The sequence below is a fragment of the Cryptomeria japonica genome, chromosome 11 (genome assembly GCF_030272615.1).
Source record: "Cryptomeria japonica chromosome 11, Sugi_1.0, whole genome shotgun sequence".
NCBI classification, from domain to species: Eukaryota; Viridiplantae; Streptophyta; class Pinopsida; order Cupressales; family Cupressaceae; genus Cryptomeria; species Cryptomeria japonica.
In genome coordinates, this window is record NC_081415.1 from 219,491,029 (window position 1) to 219,518,262 (window position 27,234).

At 37.3% G+C, this 27,234-nt stretch overlaps 1 protein-coding gene across 1 annotated transcript; it reads right to left on the reverse strand.

Moving 5' to 3' along the window:
* LOC131053397 (probable LRR receptor-like serine/threonine-protein kinase At1g56130) lies at window positions 1–25,697 on the reverse strand. Its single transcript, XM_059213809.1, has 6 exons — window positions 25,394–25,697; window positions 25,122–25,290; window positions 22,964–23,035; window positions 22,629–22,700; window positions 22,414–22,485; window positions 1–449 (listed from the first exon to the last, which is right to left on the reverse strand). Exons 1-6 carry the CDS (start codon window positions 25,503–25,505, stop codon window positions 434–436), a joined length of 513 nt encoding a protein of 170 aa, XP_059069792.1. The 5' UTR covers window positions 25,506–25,697; the 3' UTR covers window positions 1–433.
* Between the last annotated feature and the right edge of the window lie 1,537 nt (window positions 25,698–27,234).

The window sequence follows — 27,234 nt, forward strand, 5'->3', positions numbered from 1 at the left end:
AGCAAAAACAAGTCTGTACAATTGATTCACAAAAAAATCTGCTCAAACCCCTAGAAAACGAGCTCAATTCTTCTTTTAAAGACGAAGAATGAGATTGCATGTTTATGAGGACAGATGCACTTGGAGTTTGACGAACAATAGAGTTAACGCAATGTTGCGTGACAACTGGGCATTATCATCTGTAACTTCAAACTGAAGAAATCATGATCCATTTGCTCATGTGTCTGATACTTCATTGTTGACATAAAAATTGCATGTAAATGGCGTGTTATATTTCATACCCAAATAGTTTGCAGTCAACTAAGCACCAAATTTGAGCTTCTGCAACTCCATCGCTTGCATGAAAATGCATTAAAAATCTCACAAGCCCAATGAATCACGGTGTTTCGACATTTTGAGCCTTTCCCTATTGCCGTGCTGATGAAAAGAACACCTAATTGTCTGCAACCCTGAAAAACCGCATCCTGTCGAACGTCAGACCTTGGGCCTAACACATATCACTTTTGAAAATCCAAGAACATTCTTGACCCCAAAGCCCTGATGAGGCAAACTTTGTAATGCATCGAGCATCGGGCTTATTGTCTATTGCTTGCCAACGAAAAGGAGGATGAAAGAAAGTCAAAAAATCTGAGCCCGCATCTAAACTGATTTCGAAAAGACTACGTTTGTCAGAAAATCGATTAACACGAAAGTTAGATGCACACACCATTGATCATTTTTAAACGGTTGTGATTTTCAAGCGGTCATTAACACGATGTACGTTTACACTGTTTTCGAGTCAGAATAGACACGTCCAAAGTCTGATCTCTGATTATGACATCAGCTTGACATCATCAAGGATGAATCTAATGTCGATGTCATCATCAAGCACACGAATGGGGGATGATATCAACAAATAAAGTTGAGTAGATGGACGTGAAGACAATTTTCATTCATGGTGACTTAGAGGAGGAAATATATATTTCACAATGAGAGCACTACATTGAGAAAGGTAAAGAAAATCCGGTTTGCAAGTTGAAAAAGTTGTATATTTGCATAGTTTCTTGTAGTCTCCTAAGATGTACCAAAAGTTTGATGCCTTTGTGAGTTTGGTATTTTCGATGTTGAAAAATATCATTGTGTCTATTACAAGTAGTATAATTATCACATTCTCATTATTGCATTGTACATTGATGATATGTTGTTTATTGGGAATGGTAAAAGTATGGTTTTTGATTTGAAGTCTCAATTGTTTGCACAATTTGAAATGAAAGTTTTAGTGGCAATCAAGTACATCTTGGAGATGGAAATTAGAAGAGACGGAGCAAACAAAAAACTTTGGGTAAATCAATGTAAGTATGTGAATACCATGTTGGAGAGATATAACATGGAAAATTGCAGACAATTGTGTTTCCCTGTTATGCAGGGAACAAAGTTATCGATTGCAAATTGTCCAGAATTTTCTAATGAGAATGAGATACTAGAGTTCCCTATGCTAGTGTCATGAGCAGTTTGATGTATGCTATGGTCTATACGAGCCCAAACATTGCCCAAACATTGGGAGTCCTTAGTTGGCTTATAGCTAATCTTAAGAATATGTTTAGATATTTGTGGGGTACTTCTGAGTATTCCCTATGTTATCATGATTATTCTACAGGACCTCAACATTCTATTAGTATCCATGGATATGTGGGTTTTAATTGGGTTGGTGATAATGATAGCAGAAGATTTTCTAGTGTTTATGTTCTTACTATGTTTGGTGGTGCTATTAGTTGGATGAGTAAGTAGTAAGCTCTAGTCGCTTTGTCCGCTATAAAATATAAGTACATGACAGAAACTCATGCTTGTAAAGAAGGCATTTGACTTAACAGACTGTGTACAAATTTAGGCTTGATGCAAGGATAATTACTATTTGTCGTGACAATCAAAGTGTTATTTGTTTTACAAAAAAACCCGCATTCCATGCTCAAACGAAGCATATTAATATTCGATTCCATTTATCTATGACAGTTGAAATGGAAGAGTGAAACTTGAGAAAATTGATACTATGGTAAATGTTGTAGATTCATTGACAAAATTTGTGCACAGAGAAGTTTAGATGGAGTTTGGAGTCTATGGGCCTTTCAATCCCTAGCAATTGATTTTATCTTTCTATTAGCTCTTGTGAGGTGTTCAACAAGTGGGAGAATGTTGGAAAATAAGGCGTCTCAACCTTTGCAATTCCCTAGCATTAATTTATTTAATTATATGTATTTATTTGCCTATGATGTAATTTTGTATGCGCATACTAAATTGCCATCTTGTGGGAGTTAGCATGGTGACTTGTCATCCTATTGGGAATGTGACAGGAATATTTTTGTCTTCACATAAGGAGGTAGGCATCCCATTTGAGGTGGATAACCATGTGTTGCCATCTTTTGCAAAATGTAAAAGGTTATGACAAATGACAAATTATGTCATGTAAGAACCAACATTAGAAGGAAATTTATGACACATGTGACAAGTGCCATGAAGCATCTTTGCATGGAGATTTTGGGCACCCAAGTAGGGTTATGAAAGGCTCTAATAAAATTGGCTTTATTTGGTCAATTATGACATATTCTCTTCTAGTTGTAAGTGTTGTAAGTTATGGCATATATTTATGACAGTTGTAAGATGTGTAAGGGCATCTATCATAGCCTATTTTTGGTCAATTATAGGCATCAAAGCTTGAGAGGGAAAACCCAAATTTTATGACAATTGTAAGGGGTGTAAGGGAATATTATGCACGTGTCCTTTTGCATGTAAAAGGTGTGGGAAATGTATTTGTACATCCATGCCTTGTTCCTTCCTCTAGAAGCTTCCCAAAAGGTGTTTGCAAGTACTGTTATGCTATTGAGATTGCTCCAAAATTGTCAAATGGTGTAATCTTGAAAGAGTGTAACTTTGCAAGTGTATTGTAAACTTCATTATTTATAGACTAATACATTGTCTTGTGCTTTGGAGTGTGGATTTTTCTAGACCGAAAGTGTAGTTTTTTCCCCATATATTATATTTATGGTATAATCTCTTTATGTTTATGTTTTATATCTTCTCATTGTAATTGCTAAAGAATTAAAAAATTGCACTCCACTATCTTCTCTACTTAGATTGGTGTAGGGAGTATTTCCACTTACCTTGCTTCCTTTCAATCACATCCTTAAATTGTTACCAAAAATCAACATACCACCTACATATAATGTGATAGCAAGGAATCTATCACTATCCATTTTGTAATTATACATTAATTTGATTTGGAGCTCAATCCCAATACAAATGAATCAAATTTATGCACTACATTCTAGGAGACTATTTGAGACCGTACTAAAAAATTCAATGTGTAAACCAAATAATCACTGCCTTTAACATTAAAAAGCTTTGGTTGTGTTATGTGATTCTCTTCCTCCAAGTCGCAATATTTTATCTTTGCATCCATCATTTATATCTCTAAATCAACAATTGTTTCTACAAATAACAAAGCACCTAGCAATTAGGGGAAAAATGTTACAAAGCTCTATCCCATCAACTTGGGAATATCCTTTTGCAACCAATCTTGTCTTATATTTTTCAACAATGCCATTTGAATTTATATTCTTTTAGAAAACTCATTTGCATCTCACATACTTTCTTTCTTCTAGCAATAGTAGCAAGTGCAATTTATTAAATTCTTCTCTAATGGAATCATCTCCTCACCTATAGCCACACCCTTAGACTCGGAATCACCCATATCCATCACCTTCTTCATAGTTCTAGGTTCATTGATATTAGTAATTAAAAAAAATACATCTCCAATTATGAGTATACCTATATGGTTGTTTTCTTTACTAAGTGGATTTCTTCAAGAGAAAAGGTGAAGGTTCTACCTCTTCTTTCAAACAATTAAGTTTAGTATTTGAACTCCCTCTCGTTCAAGTCTTTCATGAGCTTCTTGTTTAGCCTTCTTAATATTTAGGGTTAGTTGAATAACAAATCATTTCCATCCTCATTTGGTTGAAACACTATTGAATAAATCTTACTCTACTTGAAAATAACATTTCTATCATACAAAATTATCTCAACCACAAGGTTCCAAAGCTTGTATCCTTTCACATAGACACAATATTTGATGAAGATACATTTCACTACCTTCTTATCCAAATTTTTCACTTCTACTTATGCACATGTGTATATATTTCACAACCAAAAATATGAAGATGGTGGAATGAAGGATTTTTGCTTGTTCATACCTCTATGGGGGTCTTGTAAACAAGATCATATGTAGGAGGCTTATTAATAAATCACAAGTCTTAGTAACTATTTCTACCTAGAACATTAATTCTCCAAGCCAACTCCCTTAACAATAGTCCAATCCTTATCCATCGACAATATGTTCATCCTTTCTCCAACTCCATTCCATCAAGTATATGGGTAAGTGCACAAAGATGGGGGACCAAAAAGGGGTCTTAAGATACCACTTTTCTTTTTAAATCAACAAAGTCTAAACTTTGACAAGAAAATGAAGATAGTGACACTCAAAATATGAGGATGTCGTAAGAACAAGAGTTCTAGTGCTCCAAGTCTACTTTCTAAAGTACTATTTTTTTTTAAATGGTGGAGATTAAGGGTTTCAAAAAGGGGAAGCACACAAAGTGGTGTTGTTTTTTCAAAAAAAAATAACATAGCACCCAATGTGCTCCCTCTAAAAAGTCAACTTTTTTTTGGAATTTTTCAAATCACTCTAGTGAGAAATTAGCTAACACCATGTAGTTTACGTCAGATTTTTCGACTAATTTTTTAATGAATATATGATTTTTTACTAATTTTCGAAGTAGACACATCCTGAAAAGTAGAAATTTGAGTGTGCTCCCCCTAAAAAATTGTGGAAAAAAATCAAAAATCATTTTTTTTAAATTGTGTAGAATGGAGTCTAGTTTCTAAAAAAGTAATTTTTTTTCAAAATTCGATAAACGAGTAAAAATCTATGACCAAAATACGACATGGTTTTTGACAAAATAATGGACACGCTAACAAAAGAAATTATGGATGAAGACCTTAACATTATCAAAATTTGAAAAGAATTATATGGTTGGATAGCTAAGAGAGAGCTTAACAATTGTATGATGTTTTTTAATTGCATTGAAACATGCACAAACCTAACGGAGAGCACAAACAAAAAAGTAAGAAAATTTTCAATATTTGTTGGAAAACACGTCTCAGGCTTGAGAAGGGCGACCAAGCCTTTGGCTTGGTGTTTTCCAAGGAAGCACATTTTTGGCATGTGCCAAATGAAAAAAAGTTCAAAAATCCATTTGGCATGTGCCATATTTGGTGCATGCCAAATAAGGCACACACCAAATGTATTTCATAGCAATTTTTCATCTTTGTAAGCATAAAGTATAAGTCACATTTCTATTTTTCTTTTTTCTTTCTTATACTTTAAGTTATATTTTATGTATATATTGTCATGATGTTTGAGAGTGGTTCTAGATCTCTAGGAGTTATAATGTAGATTCTAGTTTTTTGAGTATTCATATAAATTTCAGACTTAGTCAAATTTCAGTAACCAACATTATCTCTCTGGTCTCTTCCCTACATTCCCCCTCTCTCTTCTTCAACCCCTACCTCTCTCTCTTAGGTCTCTCCCTCTCTACTTCCTTTACTATCTTAGGTATCTCTCCCTCCCTTTCCCATTTCCCTCGCCCTCTCTCTCTCTTTCGTTTATCCCTCTCTTTCCCTCTTTCACTTGGGCTCTCTCCCTCTCTCAAGTATCTCTATCTCTCACTCTCTCCCCCCCTCTCTCTCTCTCTCTCTCTCTCTCTCTCTCTCTCTCTCTCTCTCTCTCTCTCTCTCTCTCTCTCTCTCTCTCTCTCTCTCTCTCTCTTCCTCTCCCTTTCTCTTTCTCTCAAGTCTTTCTCCTCTCTATCAAGTCTCTTGCTTTCAACCTTTATCTATCTATATCTCTCTCCTCTCTCCCATTATTTCTCTCTCTCTCTCTCTCTCTCTCTCTCTCTCTCTCTCTCTCTCTCTCTCTCTCTCTCTCTCTCTCTCTCTCTCTCTCTCTCTCTCTCTCTCACACACACACACACACCCATTTCTTATCTCTTAAGTCTCTCCCTCTTAGCCTCTATCTCTCTATCTCACTCTCCTCCTCTCTCAGGTGTATCTCTCTCCCATTCTCTTCCTCTCTCCTCCCCTTCCCTCCCTCTCTAGGGTCATATGGTTTCCTAAGGGGCCATATGGTGTCCTACAGGGCCACACATGTGTTAGAACACCATATGACTCATTAGGAAATCATATTGTCCTAAGGGGTCATATGGTGTCCTGAGAGGTCATATCAGGTCCTAAGGAGCCATGCATGTGTTATAAAACCATATGGCCCCTTAGGAAACCATATGACCCCTTAAGACACCATATGACCCATTAGGACATCATATTGTCATAAGGGGCCATATGGTGTCCTAAGGGGTTGCATGGTGTCGTTAGGGGTCATAAGGGTTCCTAAGGGGTCGTGCATGTGTTAGAACACCATATGACCCCTTAGGACACCATATGGACATCATATGGTCCTAAGGGGTCATATGGTGTCATAAGGGGCCATGTCATGTCCTCTGATGTTAAAATTGGTCATTTGGTGTCCTGAGGGGTCATATGGTGTCGTTAAGATCCATATGGGGTCCTAAGGGCCCACATATGTGTTAGAACACCATATGACCCATTAGGAGATCATATTGTCTTAAGGGGTCATATCATGTACTAGGATGTTAAAGGGGTCATATGGTGTTCTGAAGAATCATATGGTGTCCTAAGGGGTCATATGGTGTCGTTAGGGGTCATATGGGGTCCTAAGGCACCACACATGTGTTAGAACACCATATGACCCCTTAAGACACCATACGACCCCTTAGGACACCATATGGTGTCATAAGGGATCATGTCGTATACTAGGATGTTAAAAGGGGTGATATGGTGTCCTAAGGGGTCATAAGGTGTCGTCAGGGGTCATATAAGGTCCTAAGGGCCCACACATGTGACCCCTTAGGACACAATATGACCCCTTAATACACCATATGACCCATTAAGACATCATATGTCATGTCTTAAGGGGTCATATGGTGTCATAAGGAATCACATGGTGTCGTTAGGGGTCATAAGGGGTCTTAAGGGGGCACATGTGTTAGAATACCATATGACCCTTTAGGACACCATATGGATATCATATGGTCCTAAGGGGTCATATGGTGTCGTTAGAGGTATATGGGGTCCTAAGAGCCCACACATGTGTTAAAACACTATATGACCCCTTAGGACACCATATGACCCATTAGGATATCATATTGTCTTAAGGGGTCATATGGTGTCATAAGGGGTCATGTCGTGTATTAGGATGTTAAAAGGGGTCATATGGTGTTCTCAGGGATCATATCATGTTTTAAGGGGTTATATGGTGTCGTTAGGGGTCATTTGGGGTCCTAGTGGCCCACATATGTGTTAGAACACCATATGATCCCTTAAGACACCATATGACCCCTTAGGACATCATATTGTCCTAAGGGGTCATATGGTATCATACGAGGTCATATCGTGTACTAGGATGTTAAAAAGGGTCATATGGTGTCCTAAGTAGTCATATGGTGTCGTTAGGGGTCATATGGGGTCCTAAGGGCCCACACGTGTGTTATAACACCATAGGACCCATTAGGACATCATATTGTCCTAAGGGGTCATATGGTGTCTTGAGGGGTCATATGGTGTTGTTAGGGGTCATAAGGGGTCCCAACAGGCCATCCATGTATTAGAACACCATATGTCCCCTTAATACACCATATGACCCCTTAAGACGCCATATGACCCATTAGGACATCTTATTTTCCTAAGGGGTCATATGGTGTCATAAGGGGTCACATGGTGTCGTTAGGGGTCATAAGGGGTTCTAAGAGGCCACACATGTGTTAGAACACCATATGACCCCTTAGAACACCATATGGACATCATATGGTCCTAAGGGGTCATATTGTGTCCTAAGGGGTCATATGGTGTCATAAGGGGCCATGTCATGTACTCTAATGTTAAAAGGGGTCATATGGTGTCCTAAGGGCCCACACATGTGTTAAAATAGAACATGACCGCTTAAGACACCATATGTCCCCTTAGGACACCATATGACCCATTAGGACACCATATTGTCCTAAAGAGTCATATAGTGTCATAAGGGGTCATGTCGTGTACTAGGATGTTAAAAGGGGTCATATGGTGTTCTTAGGGATCATATGGTGTCCTAAGGGGTTATATGGTGTCATTAGGTGTCATACAGGGTCATAAGAGCCCACACATGTGTTAGGACACCATAGGACCCCTTAGGACATCATATGGAGTCCTAAGGGGCCACGCATGTGTTAGAACACCAAATTACCCCTTAAGACACCATATGGAGATCATATGGTGTCCTAAGGGGTCATATGGGGTCCTAAGGGCCCACACATGTGTTAGAACACCATATGACCCCTTATATTGTCCTAAGGGGTCATATGGTGTCATTAGGTGTCATATGGGATCCTAAGGGCCCACGCATGTGTTAGAACACCATATGACCCATTAGGACATCATATTGTCTTAAGGGGTCATGTCGTGTACTGGGATATTAAAAGGGGTCATATGGTGTCCTCTAAGGGTCATATGATGTTCTAAGGGGTCATATGGTGTCGTTAGGGGTCATATGGGGTCCTAAGGGCCCACACATGTGTTCGAACACCATATAACTCCTTAGGACACCATATGATCCCTTAGGACACCATATGACCCATTAGGACATTATATGACCCATTAGGACATTATATGACCCATTAGGACATTATATTGTCCTAAGGGGTCATATGGTGTCATAAGGGGTCATATGGTGTCCTAAGGGGTCACATTATGTCATTGCACGTGTTAGAACACCATATGACCCCTTAGGACACCATATGACCCATTAGGACATTATATGACCCATTAGGACATTATATTATCCTAAGGGGTCATATGGTGTCATAAGTGGTCATATGGTGTCGTAAGGGGTCACATTATGTCGTTGCACGTCTTAGAACACCATATGACCCCTTAGGACACCATATGACCCATTTAGACATTATATTGTTCTAAGGGGTCATATGGTGTCATAAGGGGTCATATGGTGTCCTAAGGGGTTACATTATGTTGTTAGGGATCATATGGGGTCCTAAGGGGCCACACACGTGTTAGAACACCATATGACCCCTTAGGACATCATATGGACGTCCTATGGTCCTAAGGGTTCATATGGTGTCCTAAGGGGTCATATGAGGTCCTAAGGGCCCACACATGTGTTAGAACACCATATGACCCCTTATGACACCATATGACCACTTAGGACATCATATTGTCCTAAGGGGTCATATGGTGTCATAAGGGGTCATATGGTGCCCCGAGGGGTCACATGGTGTTGTTAGGGGTCATATGGTGCCCCGAGGGGTCACATGGTGTTGTTAGGGGTCATATGGGGTCCTAAGGGGCCATGCATGTGTTAGAACACCATATGAACCCTTAGGACACTATATGGACATCATATGGTCCTAAAGGATCATATGGTGTCCTAAGTGGTCATATGGTATCCTAAGGGGTCAATGGTGGCATTAAGGGTCATATGGGGTCCTAAGGGCCCACACATGTGTTAGAACACCATATGAACCCTTAGGACATTATATGACCCCTTAGGACACCATATGACTCCTTAGGACATCACATTATCCTAAGGGGTCATGAGGGGTCATGTCATGTACTCTGATGTTAAAAGGGGTCATATGGTGTTGTTAGGGGTCTCTATATCTCCCCCACTCCCTCTCTCGGGTGTCTCTATCTCATTCTTTCCCTCTCTCCCTCCCCATCCCTTTCTCTTTCTCTTTCAAGTCTCTCTCTCTCTTTCCCTCTAACTCTCTTTCCCTCTCTCCCTTCTAGTCTCTCTCTCTCTTAGGTGTGTCTGTCCCATTTTGTCCATTCTCTCCCACCCCATCTCTCTCTCTCTCAGGTTTCTTTGTCCCATTTTGTCTGTTCTCTTCCTCCCCCTCCCTTTCTCTTTCTCTCTCAAGTCTGTCTCTCTTTTCGTCTAAATCTCTTTCCCTCTAACTCTTTCTCTCTGTCAAGTCTCTCTCTCTCTTTCCCTCTAACACTTTTTCCCTCTCTCCTTCCTAGACCCCTTCTCCTCTCGCCGTCTATCTCTATCTCTCTTTCCCATTCTTTCCATTCTTTCCCTCTCTCCCTCCCCATCCCTTTCTCTTTCTCTCTCAAGTCTCTTTCCCTCTAATTCTTTTTCCCTCTCTCCCTGCCAATCCCCCCCTCTCTCTCTCTCTCATCAACCCCCCTTCCTTCCTCTCCTCTCCCTCTTTCTGTCTCTTAGATCTCTCCCTCTCTTTTCATCAACCCCTACCTACCTCCATCCATCTCTCTCACTTAGGCTCTCTCTTTGCCTCAACCCCTCCCTCCCTCTCTCACTTAATCTCTCTCTCCCTATGATCTATCCCTCTCTTTCTAGCCCTTCCTCCCTCTCTCCCTAATATATTCCTCTCTTTCCATCAACCCTTTCCTTCCTCCTTCCATCTCTCTCTCTCTCTGACTCCACCCCTCCCTCCCTCTCTCTTACTTGGGCTCTCTCTTTGGTCTCTCCCTCTCATTTCATCAACCCCCCTTCCTCTCTCTCTCTCTCTCTCTCTCTCTCTCTCTCTCTCTTAGGTATCTCCCTCTCTTTTCATCAACCCTACCTCCCTCCCTCCATCTCTCTCCTCCCTCCCTCTCCCACTTAATCTCTCTCCCCTTGATATATCCCTATTTCCATCAACCTCTCTCTCTCTCTCTCTCTCTCTCTCTCTCTCTCTCTCTGGTCTCTCCCTCAACCCATTCATCCCTCTCTCCCTCTCTCTTTCACTTCTACTCTCTCTCTTTGTCGCTTGCTTAATATCTCTCTATCCTTGGTATTTACCTTTCTGTCCATCAACTACTCCCTTCCTCTCGCTATCTCTCTCACTTTTTCTCTAGTCTCTGAGAGAGAGAGGTGAAGAGAGGGAGGGAGGGAGAGAGAGGGTGGAAGGTGGGGGTTGAGGGAGAGAAAGCCCAAGTGCGAGAGAGAGAGAGAGAGAGAGAGAGAGAGAGAGAGAGAGAGAGAGAGAGAGAGAGAGAGAGAGAGAAGGCGAATGCAAGGAAGGAGAGGGAGAGACCAGAGAGAGAATGCTGATACAAGCATGTTGATTACTAAAATTTGACTAAGTCTGAAATTTATATGAATACTCTAAAAACTAGAATTTGCATCATAACTCCTCGAGATCTGAAACCACTCTCAAACATCCTGCCAATATGTACATAAAATATTTAACTTAAAGTATAAGAATACTTAAATATTATATTTTATGTATATTTTCTAAGAGAAAGAGTGAAAATGAAAGACAACTTGTGCTTTTTAAAATGAAGATGCAATTCTCAAAATGCAATTCCATTTGGTGCATGCCAAATTTGAGCCCGCCAAATAGGGCTTGGTGGGGGCCAAAAAAGTTTTTGGCATCTTTTTGGTCTCCCATATTTGTGCACTTACCCATATGGATGTGTCTAATGTCTCAATCTCATGCTCTTTAAAGAAGCTGTCATAATTTGTAGAATAAAAATCATAATAATTGTGAAGTCCTCAAAATCTTGATCTTTCTACCAATCTAATTTTTTGAAAGAGCCTTAAATCCATTAAACTAGCTAAATACTTTAAGTTTGTAGCACTTGAGAAAATATACCTATGTCTAAGAATAATTATATATAAAATATTCATAGTACAAAGACAAAAATCAAAGGAAAATTAATAGGACAAAATGTATTTGAATGAATTAAATACAACCCTCGAAAAGATTCGTGAGAATTATGATAAAAGTAAATATAACACTATTTTTCACATATAGAATGTTTAAAGAAATCAAATTCAAGATTAGAATATATCATTCCTGTAACAAAATTTTTATTTTGTACAATCTTGATACCATTCCCACCTATATGTCCCACTCTTTGGTTCCATAACATTTTTTTTTGTTGGCAACTCTCTCTTTGAGGCAAGAGATTTATTAGGTATGAGAAAGAACAACCGCTATAAGTAGCCATAATACTCCTTGTCAATTTTGATGGTGAAGGTGTAGATTATATGAATCTTTTCACTATAGAAATGTAAATGAACTAGTGTACTAGATAATGCATACACCTACTTGAAATGCAATACCCACACAAATGCCCATAGTGAGAATCATAGCTTCTCACACTATCTTACACCATCAACTAGAGAAAATAACATGTGTACATGCATAATTGAGCTTGATAATTATTAGTAGGTCCCATCCCAAACTAGGGGTGTGAATCAAACTATTGAGCCCCTTCACTCATTGATTTGGGAATCAAATCTAAAATTTATCACAATCAACTATGATCAAATGAGAATCATCATTGAGGTCACTACCACATTTTTCATACTTCGAAAATTGCCCGTCATGGAAGGTCATGTGGAAGGAAGTTCCAATGTCTATCGACCACAACCTTTCAATGTATGAGTTACCAAGGTTGCAATAAAGACACCTACATCATCTTGATACCCGACTTTTCAAAATCACCACTTGAATCGTTTTCTTTTCTTTTCTTTCTATTCTACATAGAAGAGCCTAGTCTTTTTATAGTTCTAATACTTAACCTTGGACCTTCTAGAAGATTGAGATCTCCCACAAGATTTCGATCTAGACTTTTTAATTTTATTGTCCTTATTTTCTTTCTCCTTCCTTGTTCCATAAACATCTAGAGCCTCCTTAGTAGACTTTCTCTCACATCTTCTTCAAGAATAAAGCAACCACTATCTCATTCATTTTGTGTTTCAAGGTAGTGCTCCCAATTGCCACCACCAAGTCATCTCACAAGTCTAACAAAGAGCGTAGAAGTCTATACAATGATCCTTCTCCTTTTTTTATCCATCTAAGTGCAACTAGGTCACAATCATGTTGAATGAGTTCAAGTTCTTGGTCAAAGAATCATCACCATCTATTCTTACAATCTATTGTTGCTTTCTCAAGAAAATTTTATTAACTAGGGATTTAAACTAGTACAAGTCTCCCAACTTCTTTCCAAGATATTATGTGACCTGGCTTCTTCATATACATTCAACAAAATGTAATCTATAGTGTAGAGCCTAATGAGAACCTTTACCTTTCAATCTAATAGATCTCAAGTGGCTTGAGTTATTTTAGTGGTTTTGGATCTAAATATGATAACCCATAGATCTTTGTCTAAAATCATATCCGCTAATATGAGCTTCCATTACTTGTAGAGTTAATAATAGTGAACCTATCCATCTCTATCCTTAATATGCTTGTCATTTTCTTATTATGTGTTCTTCTATGCAAGCTCCCACTAAAACCAATATTAGAACAAAAGCCTTGCCTCTAACCCATTGGACCCAAGGTGATTAAGCTCCAATACCAATTGAAAGGAAACAAAGGTGTATAACATGCTTTTTACCACACTTTTTACCCTAATATATGAGAGGAAGTATGTGTTAGTGTAAATAGAGTCATTGTCAAACTAGTTAGCTAATCATCTTTCTAATTAGTGACCTATTCACACCTATCTTAAGTTTATTTGGGTCATTTTTTATGCTTTTGTTTCACTATATGGTTGAGACATGTGTCCTCCTCAATTGAGACAACTCTTGCATACATATTTGACACTTGTTCACCCACTTGTCAAATGAGCTCACAAGTGTTCCATCTTTGGAGGGTTAGTCATAATTTGAGTCGTACCTTTCTACCTCATCTGCCTTGCCTATATATGCAAGGCATCTATGTACATTTTAAACACTCTTCATACATATGATCGATTATCCTATTGTGTTTATCATTTCACTGGTGAAATTTTGTTTTCGTGCTTTAATATTTCTGGCTTACTCCAACATGATATCAGAGCCATGATAGCTATCATTGAAGCATCATAGAGCCAAATGAACACCACCATTGTCTTCAAAGAACTTGGAAAATGAAAAAATACCTTTCAATTCGTCACTTTCAATAAATAAATTGAAAAAAAAAATTCAGTTTTCTTTTTGCATTATACAGAGAAGTTGTCAAATTTGGAAAAAAAATAATTAGCAGGCGGCCAAAATCGCCCTCTACTCCTCTGCCCATTTGTTATTTTGCATTGCATTGTAGAGATTTTGGCCTATCCGACCTATTTGCAAGGTTTCAGATTATGAACGCATGTTTTTTTTGTTTTGCCTATCCGGCCTATTAGGAGGTTTTCCGTGTATGGGTTTTTATTTTTATTTTATTTTCAATCGATCCGAAGGCGTTGGAAAGCTGGGTTTCACATATTTGTGCACTATCATTGCATTGTGCATCCAAAATGATTCCCACTACAGTTCTTGCTATTTGCTCAGTGATGGGTGAAGTGGTCTGTGGAATTATAACTTGAAATCAGAAATTGAGAAGAATAGTTTTTTTCATTCTTGTATTACAATGCGTCTACAGGTACATATACTGTCCTATAATCAAGCATGCAGCAACATTATCTACAGGATAGGAAAGAATCAAGCATGCAGCAACATTATCTATAGGATAGGAAAGAATCAAGCATACAGCAACATTATCTACAGGATAGGAAAGAATCAAGCAAACAGCAACATTATCTACAGGATAAGAAAGAATCATCTACAAGATAGGAAAGAATCATAAGAGAAACGGGAAAGAATCAAGAAACAGGAAAGAATCAATCCAAATCGCAACACTCCCCCTCAAGTTGGTGCATAGATATCACACATGCCCAACTTGCCCAAAAACTTCGAGAACATTCGACTTGAAACTGCTTTGGTGAGAATATCGGCCAACTGATCCTCTGATCGAATCTGAGGCAACTCCACAATTTTCTCATCCAACTTCTCCTTAATGAAGAATCTGTCTACCTCCACATGCTTTGTACAATCATGTTGAACCGGATTATGAGCAATATCACAGGCTGCTTTATTGTCACAATATAGCTGAATTGGCTGCCGAGGCAGACAGCCCAAATCTCGTAGAAGAAGTCTTAGCCACAATGCCTCACATACTCCAAGTGCCATACCTCTAAACTCAGCCTCCGCACTTGATTGTGCAACAACATTCTGTTTTTGGCTTCTCCATGTAATGAGATTACCTCCTACAAAGGTGAAATAACCTTAAGTAGAACGCCTGTCATCTACTGCTCCAGCCCAGTCAGCATCAGTATATGCATCCACACTTTGATAAACCTCATTTTTAGTGAATAAAATTCCTTTTCCAGGAGCAGACTTCAGATACCTCAAAATGCGCAGAACTGCATTCATATGTTGCTCTCCAAGATTATGCATAAACTAGCTAACAATACTTAATGCATAGGCAAAGGTCTGGCCTTGTGTGTGCTAAGTACATCAGTCTTCCTACGAGTCTCTGGTATCTTCCTTTATCAACTGGCACCTGATTAGACTCAATACATAACTTCAATCCTTCGTCCACTGGTGTATTAGCTGGTTGACATGCTGACATACTAGTTTCTCGTAACAAGTCTAAGGCATACTTTCTTTGAGACAGAAAGATCCCTTTATCAGATCGAGACACTTCGATCCCAAGGAAATATTTCAAGGGGCCGAGGTCTTTCATTTCAAATTTGCTGGACAAGTAACCCTGTAGAGCCTTCCTTTCTTCAGGATCATTTCCTGTAACCACCATGTCATCCACATACACAATAAGTGCAGTGATCTTACCCTGCTGTTTCTTCAAGAATAAAATGTGGTCTGAATTGTTCTGACGGTAACCAAAGGCTCTCATAGACTTTGTGAATCTTCCGAACCACGCCCTCGGAGATTGTTTCAACCCATACAGTGATTTCTGTAATCTGCACACCTTCCGATTATGTATTTTTGGTATCATGCATCCGGGTGGGAGTTCCATGTAGACTTCTTCGGACAACTCTCCATGTAAAAAAGCGTTTTTCACATCAAACTGTTGTAATGGCCAACTCAAGTTCGCAGCTAGAGACAACAAGACTTGTACTGTGTTGATTTTAGCTATAGGTGCAAATGTCTCTGTATAATCGATCCCATAGGTTTGGGTGTACCCTTTTGCCACCAGTCTTGCCTTAAAGCGTTCAATTGTACCATCTGCTTTGTACTTCACAGTATAAACCCACCGACATCCAACTGGTTTCTTTCCTGGTGGACGGTCAACAAGTTCCCAGGTTTTATTTTCCTTCAATGATTTCATCTCCTCATTCATAGCGGCTTTCCACCTTGGGTCAGCTAAGGCTTCCTGCACATTGTTAGGAATAGATACAGTAGATAATTGATTTACAAATGACTGTTTTGATTCTGACAAACGATGGTTAGACACATAATGACTCATGGGATATTTAACTTTACTACAAAGTTCAGGTTCATATGTGGGTTTAGGGATACCTCTGGTGAGACGCTGTGGTAGTTGTTTTCTAGATGGTTCAGGAATATTCTCAACAAGCGATTGGTTTGGTGTATCAGTTGCCTGTGGTGTGATGGACTCGGACTGAGGTGGAGCCACAACTTCAGTTTCTGGGTGTTCATCACTACTTTCATCCAATTCCCTCACTTCTTGATTAACAGGTTCAGGGAGTTCCCCTTCTTCAAAGATGTCCGAGTTACCCACATCTTCAGAGATGTGAACATCCACATCTTCAGAGAGTTCATCATCATAGTCTAGAGTCTGAATTTCCTTCTGGTACTCCCCCTGAAGTTTAGGCTCAGTGGAAAAATACATCGAGTCTTCATGAAAAACTACATCCAATGTAATAAACATTCGTTGGGTTGGAGGATGATAGCATCGATACCCCTTTTGATAAGCGGCATATCCTAGAAAGACACATCGCAGCGCTCGAGGAGATAACTTGTTGCGCTGATGCTTATGGAGGTGTACGAATGCTACACAACCAAAGGTGTAAGGAGGTAAATTTGGGACAGCTGGAGCAACAATCGCCTCAACAAGAGCCTAGGAGGGTGTCTGGAAATCAATAGTGCTAGAGGGTACCCGGTTGATCAAATATGCTGCCGAGGTAAGTGCTTCGCCCCAATAGGACAACGGCATATGGGCTTCTATCAATGAAGCACGGACAACCTCCAACAAGTGACGATTTTTCCTCTCAGCCACCCCATTCTGTTGAGGTGTATTGGAACAAGTAGTTTGATGAATAGTTCCATGTGCTTCTAGATACTGTTGAAGTTCAGAACTCAAATATTCGCCTCCATTGTCACTACGAACCACCTGAACCTGTGTATTGTACTGAGTGTGAACCATGTTATAAAATTTTTTAAATAAAAAGTTCACTTCACCTTTAGACTTCATCAAGCTTACCCAAGTCATCCTGGTACAATCGTCAATAAAAGTAACAAACCAATGTGATCCACCCAAGGTAGTGACTTTGGATGGACCACAAACATCAGAATGTATGATCATAAAAGGAACTGGACTTTTATTCAAAGTTAATGGAAACGAAACACAATGGCTTTTTGCAAGTTCACAAATTTCACACCAGAAACTAGAAACATCAAATTTTGCAAATAAACTAGGAAATAATTTCTTCAGGTAACCAAAGGAAGCATGCCCCAGACGTCGATGCCATAACCAGATTTTAGATTTCTGCTTCTCTCCCTCAGAGCCATCCACCGTTAGAGCTTGACGCGGCTTGTCCGAACTCTTTGACACCAAGTCCAAGTAATACAGCTTTCCTTGCCTAACACCACAACCAATCGTTTGCCTCGTTCGGATGTCCTTAAACACACAAAAATCAGGGCAAACAATTACAACACAAAGTAAGGCAGTGGTGATTTGGGAAACTGACAACAAATTGTAATCCAAAGATGGAACGACTAAAACAGAATCTAGATTCAAAGTATTAGTGAGAGGTAAGGGTCCTTCTCCAATAACTGGGGCCAAAGAGCCATTGGCAGTGGAAACAAATTTTTGTGACGACGATTTAAGGGGTGAGACCTCTCTAGAATCAAATGTCATATGATCCATAGCACCGGAATCAATTATCCATGCACTATTAGAAACAAGTGTAGACATATTTAAAACCTTACCACCATTACTTGTCGCTGCTGCTAATGTCGAGAGTTGTCCAGCAACATCATCTGTTGTCTTTGTTTCAACAACCGCAGCACCGGAGGTCTTCTTGGAATTCCTCTTCCGTGAATTGCAGCTATGATCCCACCATTCTGGATACCCCTCAAGTTCAAAGTAGTGACTTTTGGTATGACCACTTTGATTGAAATGGGTGCATTTGTAGGTGGATTTATTGGCACCATCAGTGGTTTTAGGCTGGCCTTGAGAAGGCCGGTTCTGATTAGACCGGTATCGAATCACCATGGCTGAAGCTTCAGTCTTTTCTGGTTCTTCAATCATCGTTGCGCGTCAAACAGATTCACGATGGACCAATGCATAACATGCTTCTAATTCGGGAATGGGATCCTTCCTCAAAATTTCACCATGGACTTGTTCGAATTCACCATCTAATCCAGCAAGAAAAATATGCACCCTTTGTCGCTGAACTGATTTTCGGTAAGATTCAACATCGTTCTCACTCTCCATGATCACCTTATCACGATGATCCAACTCACCAAAAATCTCAGTTAATTCTCCATAATACACAGAGAGTGTTCTGCCATTCTGTTTGGCTGAGAAAGCCCTCTGATTCAAGACAAACACCTGCAATTCGTCTGCTCCATCATAAAACGCTTTAGAAAGAGCTTTCCAAATATCTCGAGCGGTGGGTAAGCGAATGTATCGCTTCATAATTTCTGGGGACATAGACATCAACAGCCATCTCTTGACCTTTTGATTGTTTGCATACCACTTCCCATACTTATCATCCTTCTCAGTCGGTGGCTGTGAATTACCACGAATGAAAGAGAGTTTCTCCTTCTCAGCAATATGCATCTCCATGATTTGAGACCACAAATCATAGTTTGTTTCATCGAGTACAATTCCTGCCTTGAACGATGAACCTTCGGATTGAATAATAATGGGAGCAGATTTGGTCCCAGATGTTTCCGAATCTGCATCGGCCATGGTTCAATGAAGGGTACAAATGATTCAAGCTTCGAAGCTCTGATACCAACTTGAAATCAGAAATTGAGAAGAATAGTTTTTTTCATTCTTGTATTACAATGCATCTACAGGTACATATACTGTCCTATAATCAAGTATGCAGCAACATTATCTACAGGATAGGAAAGGATCAAGCATGCAGCAACATTATCTACAGGATAAGAAAGAATCATCTACAAGATAGGAAAGAATCATAAGAAAAACGGGAAAGAATCAAGAAACGGGAAAGAATCAATCCAAATTGCAACATCATATAGTCTATGTAGTTTTCTAGTTTGCAGCTGCACCCTTTCCTCTGTACCAGCAATCTGAACATCAACCTGCACTCATTCACACGCTTCTATACACCCTCTCTGCTCCTCAGCGATAAATCCAACTCACTGGCTACCATAGTATGCTCTGTTTTCTCCCTTTTTTTGCCATAGTATGCTCTATTTTTTCCTTTTTGCCATTTCAAATGAGTGAATGAAAGATTTTAATGACGTTTATGAGACTGATCAGTCTATAAGATCGAGGATAGCATTCTTAATTAAATTTCAGATTCTTTTTCATTTGAAAGATTTTAATGACGTTTACAAGACTGATCAGTCTATAAGATCGAGGATAGCATTCTTAATTAAATTTCAGATTCTTTTCTTTGTCCATTCTTAAGAAGAACAATTAATTCGTAGTCGCGACACTGTTAAGTGGTTTGGGCACACATCTTCTATTCATCTGCTCGCTCTGGTCATATAATCTACTAAACCTATCAGAACAAAAAGCGCAACAATCCTCAAAGAGGCGCCATGTTTTTTGTTGTTCCAGTTACAGATACATGACAGAGGACTGAGTAAGAGAGAAGGAAGACGTTTTTTTGCTTGGTCAATGTAGTGGGTTTTGGTCTCTCAGATCATCTGGTCTAGTGGACATGATTTAATATCTGTATTGTCCTTTTCACATGAGAGGTCTATTTTGTCACCACAGTACTTTCTAACGAATTCTCTAACTTTGATGAGCCATATTGGTAAAGTCTACGGTTTTAATCGGTCAACTTTCCTCAAATCAAGTGTTTTCTTGATTATTCATTTAATATCTTCCAACACTTGATGGTGTCCTTTTCACATGAGAGGTCACCACAATAATTTCTAACAAACTCTCTTTGATGTGCCATATAGGTAAAGTCTATGGGTTTGAATCGGTCAACTTTCTTCAACTCGAGTGTTTTTTTGATCCGATGTAACATTTATGTCTAATTAGTTAACCACTAATAGTTTATAGTTTTAACTTTTTTATGTTAACTTTCAAATTGATTGGCAGGTTACCATTAAGTGCTTGCAAGAGGGAAGTGGGGGGAGAAGGGTCGAAGGGGAATTTTTTTGTCATAACTTGCAAATGAGTGGTCTTTTTCGAGTGTGGATAATTGACGGAAAGCTTTTTTGATCTCGATTCCAATGAATAGTCAACAACTAGGTCTACTTACATCTTAGTGTAGCAATATTTAAAATAGGCCAATTTTAGGGGAACTTGTTTGTGTAATGATTTTTGATTGGTAGTTTAAAATTGAATATTTTATTTGTAAAAGTTAATATTTTCTCATTTTCTATGCATTGGACCTATTTACATTATAAAATGCACTAAGTGTCAAAATTTGGGGGAGATGAGCAATATCAAAAGATGGAAATAAAGTAACAATAGTGTTGATGTGACTCTCATCAAATAGAAGACCAATGTTCTTAATAGTGTCATCCAAATCTGTAAGGTGAGACTCTACAAATAAAGATGTAATGTCTGATAGATATGCATCCCAATGTGGCAGATTTGGAGAAATAATAACAATATCATGATGCAAAGAATGACTGGAACTCATGGATGAGTTGACAATGGTAGGTTTTGGACCACTTTGTGAAAAAATATGAACACCAAGTTGAAGATGTCTAACAAATTTTCATCAACAAATGGTCTATGTTGTTGTAAGAACTCATAGTCTTGTTTGACCCTTAAAGCATCATTCTTACATATTTTGACCACTCCAACGCTTGTAATATGCTAAGGAAAAATTGTACACTTGTTTATGAATTGTGTTGAAATGGATTGCAAAATATCTAGAAAGGAGTGGGGCAGCCTAATAAAGCTTTCAAAACTTTTTTTCATGAGAAAGCTTCAAATATGTGATTGTACCAAATTAAATTTATCATGAATAACACATGGAGAATTTGGTCATAACCAAAATCAAACTTGAAAAAACCATGCACATGAAAGAGTATATGTAGGGCCAAACTCATCACAACAACACTTGCAATGGGTTCCTTTAGCTTGGAAGATAGACCAATTATTATGCCATCTATTAGGTCAATAAGTTGTTTGGAGGTTTTTGTTGTTGCAATTATTATACTACCAAGAATATTCCTTTTAAAATAAAATTGTAATTACATAACATAATCAATGAATATAGTATAAAAGAATAAAAGGAACAATGGCTCCATTGCTTAAGTATTGTTGAATACAATGCTTTTGTTTGCTACAAGGGTGTCACAATAGCACTCCTACCTTGACATTAGACATGCTATTTATATAACTGATGCTTTTTGGTTAAGACACAATCTTTCATAACTACAATTTGAATTACAATACCTAAGTGAACAATGATTGTACAACAAACCAAGTTAGCCTCAAAAAGATAAATTATTAGTCATAGCACAACATGATAATGGTCTATAATTCTACATTTGTTTTCAATACACTTTAATAAGAAAGAATCTTAGAGGGAACCTATATACTATATAGTCATCTAATGTTTGAATTTAGTATAATAAGAGTAACACAAATAGATTAAGGAATCTGAAACAAGAAAGATGGGTTGTTAGTTGTATGTCATAATCTTGTGAGCTTATAACGTTGCACTTATTGGTGATAGTGAATTTGAGGGGCACTCTTATTAGATTGCTCACACTTAATTTTTCCAAGTAAATCTTGTGTTGTTAGTCTTATGTATATATTGTACATGTTTTCGTTTCACAAATTTGCAATTTTGTTTTTCAATTCTTCATATAATCCATGCAATATGATCATTGAGAATTAATGTAAATATTTATGTAATAAAAAATATACACATAATCACATTTGCATTCATCGAAGAGGTTAGACATCAATCTAACGAGACAAATTATGAATCTATGATACAAAAAAAAATATATGAAAAGATTGATTAAAAAATATTACCCTTTTCATCTTGATATTCTTCTTTGAATGTTTGAAAGTAATTCTACTCAAATAAATATGCAATTATAGAGAGAACACTTACAATCCTATCAGATTTTGAAGATTTCCAAGTTCCTTAGGTACAGGACCAGAAAAGTTATTAATGCCAAGGGCCCTGAACAAAGTGTGCATGGTAAATAAATTTGAACTGATTGATCTATTGAATTAAAAAAATGAATCAATCAACATGATTTTAATTTAATATATTAAATTAATAAAAACAAAACAGTAGAGGAAGAGAAAGAGGAAGAGCCTTACAAATATTGCATGTTGGTGAGTTTCCCCAAGAAAGCAGGAATGCGACCGTTAAAATTATTCTGGCCCAAGTTCCTACCAACAAAATCCAAAGATCCCTCTCACAAGATAATAGAGAGAATACTACAAATCTTTCAAAGTATTACTCTTTGAAGTGGCATCAAAAGAAAAGGTAATCCTTCTAAGACCATATAATCAATTTATGTACCTTATTTTCGCTAATAGAGAATTTTAATCTGCCCTTCAGTATGTTAATATCATGTAGAAATCTATTTTTATCGGATTAGATTAAAAAAAATAGTAACACAAAGTTATATACAAGCCTGCTTTGAACTTACAGTTGGGAGATGTAAGTCAGATTAGCCATTTCTTCTGAAAGCTGCCCTGTTTTGTCCAACCCAGATATGTGACTGAAAAGAAGAAAAAATAGGGTACTTAACTACTAACCATCCATTAATCTTCATATTTTATCTGCATAACGTTGATGAAAAACTTCAAAGTCTTAGTAACAAATTCAACACAGCTGAGCTGATGTAAGGAGGATGTTTATCAAACTGAACATATATTTCATCAATTCTTAAGCTGTCTCAGGATTCAATCTAAGAAAATCGAGGTTACTTACCATGGTTTATGGTGTGGGAACATATTTAAATTTTGCTATTTCAGTGCTAACAGAAGATTAATTTGTTAGATATAAAATGTAGGGGAAGGGAAGGGAATTAGTAGTCATTATAGCTAATTGAGTACATCTTAAGTTCTTAAATGATATATTGGATTTTGACAGTTTTTTTTGTTGTCTTTGTATGTGACTTAACTGCTTATAGCTATTGTTCTGTTTTCTGAGTAGTAAAGATGTACATTATGAGATCCGTTATACGTGCCAGGTCAAAAAATGATCATTTCAAAGTGCCATTCGAAACAATTTCTTATTGCCCCTTACTCATTCGTTATGACAACAAAAAATTTACACGATCCAATACTTATGCAGAAATGCTCCAATTATCGTGTGCTATTAGTACCAATAAACTCCAACAATTGATCTAATTACTAGCTTTTTTTTCAAAAATAGATAGGTATTGGTCAACTAAATAATTTTTTAATAGGCTTCTAAGATAATTAACAAAATCCTATGAATGATAATTGAAACTTAGAGAATAACTGATATTCTTCTCATACTTGCTGTTCTGTTTGAAAAAAAAGATTTTTTTGGGAAGACAACTGTGTATGAAAAGAAATAGAACCGATGTTTCGGTTCTCCCTCAGGCTCTATCATTGAGATGAAAACCAGTTATTCCCAGATAGATTGAACCATTCTGACTGTTTAAGAACTTATATCTCTCCGATCTTAAACTGTCAAACTAATTCTGTCAACATTCAAAAAATATAAAAACCGGCCATTTTGCTTTCGTTCGTCAGTTAAATCGTCAGAAAACCAGTTAGATGGAATAGATGCATATAATAGTCGAAAGAAAAACAGTCAATTCACTCTGTTTTCATATGTTGGCCGTATTGGTTTCTAAATATAATATTTTGAGACAGGACAGGGCTCTGCATCCGGAGATCTCTTAAGAGCTTCAAATCCCCTAAACCCCTTTAAGTTGTAACCATGTGCTGAGGTTATGATGAGACCACAACCTCCTCTCACACTGTATTTGGTTTTTCTATTGAAAGCCACTGCGAATGATTTGGGTGGATTGCTAAGTTCAAATTTATCAAAGTTTTATTAGATGTGCAGTTTAAAAATTGTTAGGCTATTAATTTCAAAGAGCAAAATTTCTTATTGTTCAATTACAAATTAACTCTTATCAATTTTGATGTGTAATAGGGCAGTGGAAAAATGTCAAAAGAAATTTGAAATGAAAGAGTGTATATTTTTGACATTTCTGAGACAGTTAGTTGAATCTGAAAGACACTTCATTTTGAAGTGTGATGCTTATAAAGACATCAGGAGCAATTAAGTTAATGTCTTGATAGGTGGTTCGTGACATAGTCTTTTCAGTGAGGGGGCTGTTGAGAAATTGAAGGAGCTCATCATCATCTTATATAGAAAAAGAACTGAAATACAAAAGTGGATGATGACAAGGCTGACTGTCCCATAAGCTATTTAATATTTAACCTCATGAATGTTAAAAATTCTTCTTCTTTAATTTATTTGATTGATATGATAAATAGAAAACAATTTTCCTATTAAAATTTCACAAAATTTTAGACACAAATAAACCGACTGAATGTTATTTTGAAACCCAATCTTTACCTTTTTAATTTTACAACCTAACCAAAATTTTCCAAATAAAATACTAGGTACATATGATCTATGTTGTTTGAAGAGTTGGGAAAACACTTACAAACTTCTTGGGACTGCAAAGGCACCAGTAAGGCCTCATCTTACTAATAGGAGGTCCTAGTTTTAAATTGCAGACGTTGGTTCATAGAAAGTAATAATTTATATAACTAACAATAGAATCCATTAAACAGCAAGGTTAGTGCAGGCATTACATTTGTGTAACATGGCAGATGGTTCCGTTGTTGTATGTGCAGACACACTTGATGCCAGGATTTCCTGCCTCTGCAGTAGAACTGGCCACGCCATAGCATGGATCTGTGAGGTTCCATGTTCCAGATGAACCAATACTCCACTTCTCAGAAAGTGACCTTACTGCAGCAACTGTTAAATTCAACACAACACAGCATGGCAGAGAATCATAAATGAACAGGCAATAAACAACATCCTATTAAAAAGAATCAAATTTTGCATGAACTGAACTTGCCTTCAACAGGATCTGTGACTGCTATTGCTTGGGTTGCCTGTAGCAAACTTTCAATGCTGTAAACAATGCAAAGAAACCAAACTGATGAAGCTGGGATTTCAATTTTTGACATGATTGGGGCCAAGATTAATGGTGGGTTTTAGGGCTTCCCAACATATTAGAGCTTCTATAAACTCGTCAGTGCTTGAATTGGATGGACTGAATTCCTTATGAGAAATCTATTGCAGATATTGAGATGAAAATGAATTCAGATTTGTAAGCGTGGTTGATCGTATGGTTGAAAAGTAAGACGTCTACTCAAATGTACGTTTTTCAAAAAGTTTTAAAATTATTTGCTGGACTTTAAAATTGTGTGTGTTTTTTTGGTGTTATATCATTCTATTAATTTATATATTTTTACTTTCTGTTTTTATTAATACTTTCTTTTTAGTATATATTTTTACATTTATGATTTCTAAATTAGTTATTATTATTATTTATATCTAGTAGCAAATTATAGATTAGAATTTTCAAAGTAAATATTATCTTTTGTGAAATTAAGATGAAAAATATTCAACAAAAAATGTAGTGTGTCATGTAGTGGTGAGTCCTTCCCTTTATAATATAGTAATAAGATATTAGTACTCGCACCCCAACAAGGTGCAATGGCTACGTTGATAGTCAGATATAGTTTGAGTACTTTATTTAGAGGGTTGAGAGGTCATAGGAAATGAAAATTGTCTTTGTTAGGACTAAGTGTGTACAATATAAGTGAATTGAATTTGAAATGTAAAGATAACTGAATATGAACGAATGAAACTTAGTTTTAACTATAAAGTTGTGCAAAATATTAGTACAATACATTTTTTTTTTATAGTGTATGAAAACAATTAAACTAAGAGGGTGGTTACATATAATACATTTGTTGTTGATCATTGAGAGCTCTTCTATATACCTAGCACAATTAAGAAAAACATACAAAAATTTGTATTATCAATTTTCTAGCATGTGCACAATAAAAGCCCACGTTTATGTAAAAGTGTGGCAAAAAATGTAAGATTAATTTTATTAATTCTTCTAGATATTGTCTTTGGAGGTAACATTACACCAATAAAATCCAATTTTAAGTATGTTGTTTGGCAAGCTACGTTCATCGAACATGATTGTCCAGCCAAAATGATGTGACTCATTAGTGAGAGGAAAAAGTATCACCTCTTGACATGATATATTAGAGTTTAAGAATGCTTGTATGTCTTGATTTTGGGAACCTACAATTGTTGGCACTTTGCACAAACAAATGGTTTAAGTTAAGGTATTATTAGTGAAAGCAATAATTTGAATTATTCATTAAAAAGATAGATATGAATAAAAATTTGGTTACCTTCTACATATTTGATGTTGGTTGGTTGGATGTGTTCTTCATAGCATATGGTCTTGATATTGCCTCATTGTAGATAAGTTCGACATGTCTTGGAGTAGGTTTCTATAAAAGAGAAATTTGTAAAGCTGAAATCAGTGCTTCATGAATAATTGGGAAAATTATGAGGGAGATAATGCTAAGAGTTGCATACCTTTTATTATTTTAGAGAGACGACTGTTGTAATCAAGCTTCCTTCTTTTTCCTTATAATTGTGTACGGATTATTTCACATTTTAGAGTATCTCTTGAAGGAGAGTGTTGGTTGAATGTGAAGGTTGTTTAATGACTTGACTCTAGGTATAGATGTAAATGTTACTCCATGTCTTCCTATTTTTCTAATATCGATCGTTTCTTTTTTGTAGTGTGAGACCTTGGGAATTGTGTATGGTAGTAACCTGGATGTCATTGTGAGTGGCATTTGCCTTCGGTTTCCTAGCGATATA